Genomic DNA, 12,208 nt, shown 5'->3' with positions numbered 1-12,208 from the left:
TTTGTAGCTGATTAAACTGCAGAGTTTCTGACAAACACTTTTTATTTCAACTGTTTTTTGTTAGTAGAATATTCCAAAAATTTGAAACAATGCAAAATTTATATTAAAATAGTCTTTTATTGCAAATAAATAGAATGCACACCTACCAGCTTCAATTTCTTCAGATTTTCTTTTCGTTTCTTTAGTTCTGTGCACCAAATTGTATCAAGTGCAGATATTTCAGGTAATTTGAGTGGGTTTGAGCAAATTTTATAATCTGGTGGATAACCTGCAATATTGTTTTATTTACAATTTATCTGGTGTTAAAAAAGAAAAAAAAGAAAATTACAAAAAAAAGAAAAAGAAAACAAACAGAAAACTAAAAAAAGAAGTCAAATCAAACTGAAAAAAAAAAAAAAAAGAAGAAAGAAACTGTGTGATTATTTATATGAATGCTGTCCATTAAATCAAAGTAAAAACATTGATGTTTATTAAAGGATTGATATTTATGTATTCAACTGGAGACTTTGAAACTGTATATACAAACTTTATAAATTTTAAAGCTACTTATATAAAAGTATATAAATTGTTTATTATTCTTCAACACAAAGTAAATGACACCAAAACTATAAATAATAAATAAGGTATTTAATTACCCCCTAATATTTTGCTAGATTTCAAGCAAATTATCTTCAGAGCACAAACTCATTGCAATACATAAGCGACAATAAATCATCAAATTCTTGATATATACCATCAAGTGAAAAGGATGTGATGATAGCACATGAAAAAGCTTACATTATTACTAACTTTTAATCACATGAGTCTGCTATCTGTCAAGACTCCAATATTGCAAAAGCTTATATAAATAGACCTAGTATATGGTCTTCCTCTAGGTCCTGCATCCTGGTGACTGTACTACCCAGATTACATCTGCTCACACATTCCTGAACTGAATGTTAACAATGTCAACTTCCTTCCTAATATCTTCATATTTAATATGATTCTACCACTGCTGACATCTGTTCACTCTGCTAATTTTTCTCAGTCTGTGATCTGCTCTTAACAGATAACAAATCAAATCTCCAGCTTGCAAAATTACAAGAAACCTGCAAAAATTATAATATGATTATACATTAAAGTAAAACTAAGATAATGAAAATTGGAAGACACCAAGGAGATATACAGATAACACTTAATTAGTAAACCACAAATCAAGTTAATAGTTTTAATTACTTAGGAGCATATTTGTCTTCAACTTTAAATGACAGCAATAATAAAATAGACTTGCCATAGCATGGTCAATGATGAATAAACTGAATAAAATTTGCAAAAAACAACAAAATTCCTACAACTCTAAAAATAAAATTATACAAAAGTATAATACTACAACAGCCCCCTCTATAGGACAGAAACTTGGACCTTAAAAAAAGAAGCAGAGAGGAAACTGTTGGCTTTTGAAATTAAATGCTTCATGAAAATCACCGGGACTCATTGCACAGAACATAAAACAAATGCATAATTGCTGTAAGATTTGAACATCCTTGACTCAACAATTCTTAACATAGTTAAAAAACATCAATGGAGTTGATGCTTTTTAACTATGTGAAGATAGGAGAGGGCCAAGATTAATATGACCCAGTGGAGTTGAGCAAGAACAGCTTTCTCTTTATGGTTATTGCATAGACAAGACTGTTACGATTTGATTTCAGGCTTGACCTGATGGAGCATGTTATTGGTCTCTCTCTCTCTCTCTATTCCATGATGACTGTCACTGGAATAAATGTTTCTGTCTTACAGTATGCTGATAGTTGGTGTAGGAGACAGGTAGATGGTGAAAATTGAGACACAAGCTGGCCTAGCTGCAACCTCATTTCCCTTAATCATGTGACCTGGAATCCAACAGAAGCACAAGTCTAAATGTAGCATCCATAACTGAGAGAGGATATGTTGGATACGAGAGCCTGGTGTTGCTGCAGCTCTAGACATCTTATTGTCTGTAGAGTCATGAATCTGTATCTATAATGTATCTCTGAAAGTGTTGCAATTTTATGTAGTTTAAGGAAAGCTCCATCGCATACAGCCAAGCAGTAAAGTTGTTAACATTCCAGTGATATATGAGCAGATATGCTGTCTGGAAAGACAGCAAAAGTTCCCACTAGAGACACTGATTTTGAACCATCTGTGTAAAGAGGCACAAAATCAGAGTATTCCATTCTATGTGCTTAACAGAGCTGCTGAGTAGATAATAGGAGGATGGAATGCTTAGGTATCACACAGAAAGAAAAGCTGCATGGTAGTATATATGAATGTCATGGCAGTAGCATATTTAATGGCATCTGTGAAATGTTGTCTACCCCAATAATCTAGAGCTTGTAAGGGCTTTTGTTTGCAAGCCAAGTATTACATGGCAGTTTGATGTACAGATTCTTCCACCCTGGGCAAAAAATAGTGGCACATGGGATAGTCTGGAAGAGATTTTATTTTGGTAGCATGCTGCAGAGACAGCTGCTGGCATTGAAGCAACAATAGTGATTCATTTACCCTGACATCTGACTAGGGATCAGTGAGGTTTCAAATGCTCCAGTTGCAATTCTCATGGTTTGATGGCAGATATGATCCAACCATTACAGAGTATACTCTGCAGAAGCATAGACTTTAGGCTCATAATCAAGTTTCTATCTAATTAGTACACAGCACAACTGGAACAAAGAACATCTGTCAGCAGTCCAAGAGATGGAAGACAGGATGTAAAGAATGTTCAATGTCAAGTGTGTATGCGAGGGAGGAAATGTAGTTTCTTGTCAAATATGAGGGGGATGATTGTTCAAGGGGGAGATGCATATACAGAGGTATGAGGGTTGACTGAAAGGTTTGGTAAATTTCCAATAGACGGTGACACAATTCGTTCATTCGTACCAGTGTAGGTACGTATCATCTTGCAGAGTCTCCATGCAGTTCATGGAGACTCTGCACCAGCATTAAAGACTATTTATTTTTGGATAAATAAGTTTAAACGTGGTTGCAAGTCCATCGAAGATGAAGCGTGCTCCAGATGCCTGACTGAGGTCACCATGAACGAAATGATTGACAAAATCCATGGTATTGTTATGGAAGACCACTTTTTTTGGGGATTCCCAAGGAATTATCATGATAGACTAATTGGAAAAGTGTAAGACAATAACAGGAGCCTATTATGAGTCATTGTTGGGCCATTTAAAAGAAGAACTGAAGAAAAAACAGCCAAGATTGGCACACAAAAAGTATTCTTTCATCAAGACAATGCACCATCCCACACATTGGCCATATATTGGACATCCATCGAATTGGTTCCCCATCCATCGTATTCTCTGGACCTGTGCAACTTCTTATTCCCAAACTTAAAAATGTGAATCAGTGGGAAAACATTTTCTTTGAACAAGGATGTCATCAAGGCTGTCAAACGACCATTTTGTACAATTTAACAAATCCAACTTTTTTAGATGGGATGAAAAAATTGGAAACTTGCTGGACCAAATGTACCATGATGAAGACTATATTGAGAAATAAAGGTGATTTTTTTCTAAAAAAAAAAAAAAGTGTTTAACTTTTTTTTTACCAAACTTTTCAAATAACCCTCGTATATTTAGATTATGCAAAGGCTTTCAGTAGATTATCACATGACAAATTAGTAGTTAAACTGGAACAGATGGGGTTGGATAATAGATTAGTGCAGTGAATTGGAGACTGGCTGTCTGATAGGTATTAACAAGTTGTGTGTGTGATGGATGAAGGGTGACATTTTCCCAAGTGGACATTCTTTAGTTGAAGTACAATATTATAACAGCTATGTTTATTGCTGTCTCTGATGGTTTTTGTTTCTTGATTTTATTTTTGATTGTTATTGCAATGGTTTATAGACATAATTGGGCTTGTTGAGGACCTGTGATAAACTAGAGGATGAAAAATTATTCGTATTCAAAGGAAGTTTGTTTCAGCACCAGAGCACCCCCCACCCACTATGGAGCCAAACATTGATGTCCAGTTTTCAGCAAGCAATGCCTGCATTCAGGAGTGGAATATCAGGGCTACCTGGAATGCCATACTGTCACCCAGGACCTTCCATCTTGCTGAAGCAGAAGTCAATGTAGTTCAAGACTACCAGGATCTCCTTGTCAGATGTGCAGTACTAATGCACATGGGTTGCACATCAAACATGGCAGCAAGGCATTGGTTCCCAGTGATGGTGTGGAAGACATGATTAATGAAAAAGATCAAGAGAATTACAGCATAGAATACAGAAAGAAAAGCATAGAAAATGAATAAAGAAAGAAATGGACCAGTACCATCACACTGAGAGGTCTGCTCCACCAAGAACCAGTACTTCACTTTGGGGGGAGGGGATTTAGGAATATATCATCTGCAATAAGTTGAGTATAACATCTCCAATTCTGATACCAGGTTTAATGCCACTTTCCTTCATAATATATTCCATACAAATGGTGAATAACAGTGGAGATAGTGTACACCCTTGTCTTACACTTGAATTTACATTATACCATCTTTCTTTATCTCCTTCAATTTGAACTACTGATTACAACTTGAATATAGACTACATATTGCTCGATAAGGAATTTTATTTATGCCACATAATTGTAGTGTCCTGAATAGCTTTTTGCTTGGCACCTTGTCATATGCTTTTCCAGATTTACAAAACTTAAATACTGACTCCTGTTGTATTTCCAGGATTCTCAACTATTTGTCATAAAGTGAAAATTTGATCTCAACAACCTCTATTTCGTATGAATATAGCTTGTTCTTTTCAAAGTTTCTCTTCTGCAATTTTTCTTAGCCTGTTCTCAAGTGTGATTGCATAAATCATACATGGAACACTTAGTAGGGAAATTCTGTAATTCTCGTAACGTTTCATTTTACCCTGTTTAATAGGATGGGCACTATGAGAACTCTAATCATCTGGAATTCAACCTTCTGAATTCTGCAGTTTAGCCACTGTAAAAAAATTTTATGCCTTCATTCTTGGGTATTTCTAGTTAAATATCATCCACTGAAGCTGCCTTTCAACATTTCATGTTTCTGATGGCTTTTTCTACCTCAAGTATTGATATGTACGCCAATGGCATTCCTCTTGAATATTTTCTATCACTGTTCTGTTACTTCTTGTTTCATTTAACATTGTTTCAAATCATTTACTTCAAACATCTAGAATATCTTTAATATGTGACATGAAAACTAGTGATAACCAGTTTTCATGTCACCTTTATTATTTCTGATTCCTTTATCTTCCACTTCTACCCTGGTTGGAGTACCCACTTTCAAACCACCAGGATGTTAGTTTGAAAGCAGATATTTTGAATTTATTCTTTAAATCCGTAAATTGTCTTTAAGTGGGATGTGAATTTCATTGTCCACTTGGCCGCATCTGCACTGTGAAGGCAGATGAGGCCAAGATAGAAAGTCCTTAGCCTACCATCAATACTGATGTACTATAGGTTTACAACCTTTCATGGGTGAGAGTGATGTCAACAAAAAGAATAAAAAACAAAGGATCATTTTGCTACCTTTCTGATATTTATCTTTTATATTATTATCAGTCTTCCTACGACTTTTGTTTTAGTAATTTTTACATACTGTTTCACTTCCTTTCATATTTTGTTGGTATTCTCTCAGCATATATGCTCATTTACCTGATAGAAACATCAGTATACTTTCTCCTTTTCTATTACTGCCTCTTTGATTTCTCGGGTCCTGTGATGGTCTGTGTTTTGGTATCCTTACAGACAACTTTATTCATGCCACTTTGGCTGAGTCAATCAATGTTTTTTTCTTCAAAGTCTGCCAATGAATCTTCAAGGATGATTACCACTTTCACACTCTTTATTTTTTTCTAATAATATTTATACACTTGAGTTTACACTTGACATCTAAAAGCTGTTCCACTTGGATTCTTTTTTTAAAAAAAATTTCTTACATTTTTCTTTTCAGTATGATATTAATTTTTATCTCGATCACAAGTAAATGATTTTTCACTTCCTATTTCAAATCCTTTATATTTCTTACATTTTTCTTTTCAGTATGATATTAATTTTTATCTCGATCACAAGTAAATGATTTTTCACTTCCTATTTCAAATCCTTTATATACTTTAGTACTCTAAACCAGCATGATGATATCAAGACCACTTGTTGCTTGCGTCATCTCTCCATGTGAATTTGTGCACATCTTTATGTCGGAACATGGCTCATCACTAACATAACATCATGTTAAGTTAGTGATGAGCAGTTTAAGAGGTGCTTACAATTATTATTGGCTCATCTGTTCTACAAATTTTCTCAACACTTTTCTCTTTGAAAAAAAATTGAAGACAGAAACCTAAGCCTAGGTGAAATAAATTTATTAGCTGCAAAATTTTTGCCTAAGTATCATAGGTATCTTCAGTATAATACAATGGAACACAAAATAAAATTAAAAGAAAAGAAAAAGAATCAAAGAATTAATGACCATCAATTGATGCTGTAGTGGTACTTTTTAAATCGATTTTTTTATTTATTATTATCATTTACAGCATCTCCATGGAGTCTGGAGATTCATCGAGGGAGACCCAAATCAACTGCCATACTTCTCCTTGAATCCATTCAATGTCAGAGAACTCACAACCAATTCTGGCAACCCATTCCACTCACCACTCTCCATACAAAAAATCTGGTCCACACACTCTTACTAGCCACACTCTTAAACAACTTCCATGAATGGCCCCTAATTCTCTGACTATTTGTCATATACTGAAAAATTTCACTTGCATCAATTTTATAAAACCCCTTTAATATCTTAAAAGTTTCTATCATATTCCCTCTTTTCTGCCTATCAATTAAACTTTGTAACCCACAAACCTCCTAATCTATCCTCACAGGGAGTATTCCACCATCTTGGTCTCTCATCTCTGAATCCTCTCTACCACCTCCTGGTCCCCAAGAAACCCAGATAGCCATATCAGTGTGCAGTAGTCAAGATATAGCCAAATCATAGTCTTATAAAGAGGGGATAATAACTTCCTTATATTTCCTTGTTAGCATATTTTTCAAAATCCAAGTAATTCAGTGAGCTATTTTACCAACTTTTGCAATATGCCTTCTGAACTTCAACTCTTTGTCCACCATTATCCCCAAGTCCTTAGCCTCATCAATTTCCTGCAAAACCAGTACCATCAATATGATACACCATATGCAATCTTTTCAACCCAAAGTGCATAACCTTACATTTTGCAACATTAAATCAAAAATCATTATCATTTGACAATACTGCCAATTTATTTAAATCATCCTGCAGGATATCTGTATCACCTTTCTCAACTATTGCTCTTGCCATTTTTGCATTATCAGCAAACAACTGAATATCCACTCTTAAATCTTTCCCTATGTCATTGATATACAAATTAAAGAGTAGTGGCCCCCCTAGTATACCGATCCCGTGAGGTACTCAGTCACCATCGTTCTCTTAGACTCCACTCCACCATATACTACTCTGTGGTGTCTGTTCATCAGCCATTCCCCATCCATGCTACTAGCCTCATATCTATTCCCATTCTCTACAGTTTTTGTAATATTTTTTCATGTAGTATTCTGTCAAATGCCTTAGCAAAGTTGAGTACTGCTCAACTTTGCCAAGTCACTTTCCTTTACAAAACAATGCTACCCATTATAGAGTATCACATCCCACTGTTATATTTTACCTTTCATCAACTTTTCCAATACTTTAAAAACCACTCCTGATATATTAATTGGGCGGTAGTTTGCTACCTCTGTCTTGGAGCCACCTTTATGCAATGCCACTATCTTACCTACTTTCCACTCCCTTGGAACTTTGCCAGAGATGAGACTTAAATTGAACAATTTCATCAGAGGCAATGTCAATTCTTCTGCACATTCACACAGTACACGGGCTGATTGCCATCAAGTCCCACTGCTGTGTTTCACATTCATATTTTTTAATATGCTGAACACTTCTGGTTCATCTACCGCAATGTTGATATGAATCTCTGTAATATCTGTAATATCAGTAACTGCAAAATCACCACCTGGATGATACACCTTTGCAAAATGATCACTCAGCAACTCAACTATTCTTTTGGTTCAATCACCTTCCTACCACAAGCATTGTTTAAAGTCATTCTACCATAGTAATTTTTCCTCTTACTTGCTACATAATGAAAAAACTCTTTTAGGTTTACTTTGGCCTGTTTGACTAAATCTCTCTCATAGTCTGATTTGGTCTCCCTTACCATTCTTGCTTGCACTTTGGCACTGCTCATGAGTATGCTGATCACTTTTTTCTTTATATTTCTTCCACAAAGTGTTCTTTTTTTTTTGCAGCGCTTTGTAATTTTATTTAGTATTCCACTGTTGTTATAGTGCTGAAGATGCCTATGATACTTAGACAAATATTTTACAGCTAATAAAATAATTTCATATTAATTTTTTCAACATGTGTCAGCTTATGTAAATATACCAAAGCACTTTTTTTATTTGTAGTATTTCTATGTCTGGTGACAATAAGTATAGGAAACAAATTAAACTGTACCAGACAAAAGACCAAATTCCCAACTTGATCCTCTCCACCACTGTATACATTCATCATTAATTCCAACATTAACATTTTCCAGTCTAACCATCAATACTGTCTACTCCACTAACACTTGCTTCATTCTACCCAACTTGCACTCATTCTTAAAACACATGTACACATTTGGTCACCAGTTTTGCTCTTCTTTGTTAAATCCTTCAACTTTCACAACAAGCATGATGTCTTTGCCATCATTGTTCTACCAAGCACTGGTGCCATACTGCCAACATTGAATTTAAGCAAAAATACATGGTTTACTTAAAACTAATAATCCAGTCTATCACATACCAGTAGAAAACAAAAAACTACAAACAAAATTAACCTATTATTAATAACTAAATTACAAAAAAATTAAATCTTTCAGCAGCACTAATAACCAGTAACTTATATAATGTGCCAAGTCCTAAAAAAAAATCCATCAAGCCAGATGTTAACAGATCTTCCCATCCATCCACAGTGGCCAAGTTACGGTTACACTGCACTTTGTAAATTCAGGATATGACAGAAGATTGTTTGTTATTTGGTGAGTGGTGTGAAGGTTATATTTATTTAGTAATATAGTCATTTATTCAAATATAAATGGATATATGGGATAGGAGCATTAGTGCTTTAGTATTATGCTTGGGAAGAGAAGATGGGTAGATCTTTCCCTTTCTATAAATGAAAACAAAGATAGTGAGCCATTTGAAAGATGTATGAGTAGTGTTTAAAGAAAAGACAGAGAGTTATTTGATTTCCCCCCCCCCCCAATACAAAGTGTATTTTAGCATGTCTGGATGTTTAGATGTATGAAAACACAATTCACTGTACATGGCCCATGTGATCAAATGGCAAACATATAATCAGTGTAGCTTAGCTGACAAAAGATCCGAAATCTTTTGTTCTCTAAATAGTCTTTAGAAAAAAAAAGGGGGGGGAGCATATGAACTTTTATTTGTATGTAAAATTTCTTTTCTATATAAAGCAACAAACAAATACTATAAATATGAATAATTCAAATATGTCCAGTGAGAAATGAGATTTTATTAAATCAAGGGTCTGTTTTAATGGTATGGTAGCAAACAGAGAAGCAAAACTATGCATGATGGTTGAATTCTTAAGGATGTGATTTTACTATACATTTGAAATGAACTAAACTTTTTATAAATGTGGGAAAGGTTACCTGCAAAGGAAACAAGTGTCTACTAAATGTTCGTCATTGTAAGCAGATATTAGATTTGTGAATTTCTGGGACCTTGAAACTTTTTTAAATAATTTAAAAACTTTTTTCATTTAAGACATAGTGGGATCTAGATCTAATTTGGTAAATAGAACTATCACATAATACAATTCACTTTTTTTTTGTTTGTTTTATTCTGTGAGATTCATAACAATAGCAGTACCTTTATCAGGTTCACTTATGATTTTCTTCTTGCTATAATGACATTGCTTTCTGTGGTACAGTGCATGAATTTGGTCAAGCTGTCTGCTATGCCTAAGTAAATATTATTCTCTACTCATCTGCAATGACAATAAACCATTCTCCTAACCTCAAACCAAGGATAGCTGCATTAATTTACCTAAAATTTTGAGATACTACCATTCTAAGATCAAATCCAATCCAATAATTGTAAAAACTTCTGTTTAAACAATGTTAGAGGGTACCAACTCAAGAGTTTAGGCATTTTTGTCATTACAATTTGAAATGTTTTCTACACTTATTGTCACTTGTGCATTGTGACATTAGTTTGTGCTCTGAAAACACTGTCTAAATTTCAGCAAAATATTAGCCAGTTACAGTAGTATTATATATCTCATTTATTGTTTTATTGTTGTTTAATACCATTAAAATATAAATGAATAACTTAATCCTGTCCATTGTAAAAAAAAAAAAAAAAAAATCTGGCCTATACAGACACCATGTTAAGACATGAGTTCTGTTTCAGTTACAATTTGTGCTCTAAAGATGTTGGATAGAAAATTAGCAAAGTATTAATAAGTTTAACAAATTAATTTATTTTTGCTCTCTTGGTGTCATACTGTGAAGTGCTATATGAAGATTGGCTAACCCTTATTCTCATGTGTTACATCAGTCAATAACATGTATTAATGTACCAGTTAGTTGTGGGATATACAAGTAGTACTTGCATCTAAGCTTTCAAAGTTATTCAGTTGTTCTACTACTTTCAAATTAAGAAATCAGGAATCCAGATTCATCCTTGAGATTAAGTGTAAAATAAAGAAGTTGAAACTTATACACTTATTAAATAAAATAATTTTTTTATCTGTATATATTTATATATACATTATATGTGTATAAATATTATTAGTTTTAGATACATTGTATATGTATAAATAATTATTTTTATGTACATTGTATGTATGTATATATTATTATTATTACATGGGCATCTTTGTGGAGTCTGCATACTCATCAAGGGAGACCCTAAACATTTTACCAAGCATTAACCAACATTCATATAATACCTGTCATATTTTTTTTTGAAAGACAGTAGAAAAAGTTTCAACAGGAACTTTTCCTGAAAAGGACTACTGTGTTTTACAACAAAGGAATTTTTTTAAAAAATTTACTTACTTTTATAACCAACTTAATAATAACTGTTATTTTAATAATATTAATAATGTTAATAACTATTAGTATTTAGCCATTTTTTTTTACATGGACAAACAACACAAAATTTAAAAAATAAGAATTTCAAAAATTCTCTCCTACTTTTCTGTAAATTTCCCAGTGTATTCATTTCATAAATATTTCCATTAAAGGCTATTTGATTTACAGAAAAATACTGTTGATAATTCACTATACCCTGATTTGATTTGATTCCTAGTAAAAGCTTTTAATTCACATTTATAATTCACAAATTCTCAAATGTTTTTTATATCACTAATAGTTCAAACTTGAAATACTGCTATATAAAAACAAGGCCTCTGTTTTCTTTTTAAATTTTTCTTAAAAAAATTTTCAGTTCCATTCATCCCCCCCCCACACAAAAATGCACCCTAGAATCTTTCACAACAGCTTTTCAGAACCATGCTCAGTGTTGTTCAGAAACACTGCACATGAATAACTAATATACTTTCTATTGCCATATTCACAAAGATTTTGATTTCAGTGAGGACTATTCAATATGCATAGCAAATTAATACATTAATACTGATTAGAAGATTACTAGAAATCTTGCCATTATTTCTTTACCACTATTGTTTTCATTAAAAATTTCAAGAAAAATGTCAATGTCACAAACTGCAAAGTTTGTAATGTGCATGATTGATATATTTATTAAATATAAAATAAAAATAAAAGCATGACTAGAGATCTTCAGATATAAAAATTCATATTTCTCATCCCATCTTTCATGTTAGGTTCAATGGAATGTCAAGGCACGAATAAGTATTTTTAAATCAAAATTCTTTGTTTCATTAAATAAAACATTCCCCCTTCTATAATGAAGTCTAAAAAGTGGTAGTAGGAATGGCTGTAGATAAATAACATTAAAATTGAACACTTAAATCAAAATAATTAATTGGAAATAATTTCATTTAATTATTTTGAATTTAAAGACTGAATTTACAATTGTATTGTGCTGTAATTCAAAAATTTATAACTTTTTTT

General features: G+C 33.0%; 1 protein-coding gene across 4 annotated transcripts in view; it reads right to left on the bottom strand.

Moving 5' to 3' along the window:
• The window catches only part of LOC150092682 (condensin-2 complex subunit H2-like), a 266,667-nt gene that overhangs the window by 85,775 nt on the left and 168,684 nt on the right, over nucleotides 1-12,208 (bottom strand). For all 4 annotated transcript variants that reach the window (XM_090414632.1, XM_090414635.1, XM_090414633.1 and 1 more), the window contains one exon: nucleotides 147-268. In XM_090414632.1, coding sequence (XP_090270758.1) covers nucleotides 147-268 — 122 coding nt within the window. The remainder of the gene's footprint in view (nucleotides 1-146; nucleotides 269-12,208) is intronic.

This window comes from Typopeltis vanoorti, chromosome 25, assembly GCF_054136105.1.
Source record: "Typopeltis vanoorti isolate ZY-2024b chromosome 25, IOZ_Tvanoo_1.0, whole genome shotgun sequence".
Taxonomy (NCBI): Eukaryota; Metazoa; Arthropoda; class Arachnida; order Uropygi; family Thelyphonidae; genus Typopeltis; species Typopeltis vanoorti.
The sequence above is the reverse complement of the archived record's forward strand: the minus strand, read 5'-3'. Positions and strand labels throughout refer to the sequence as shown.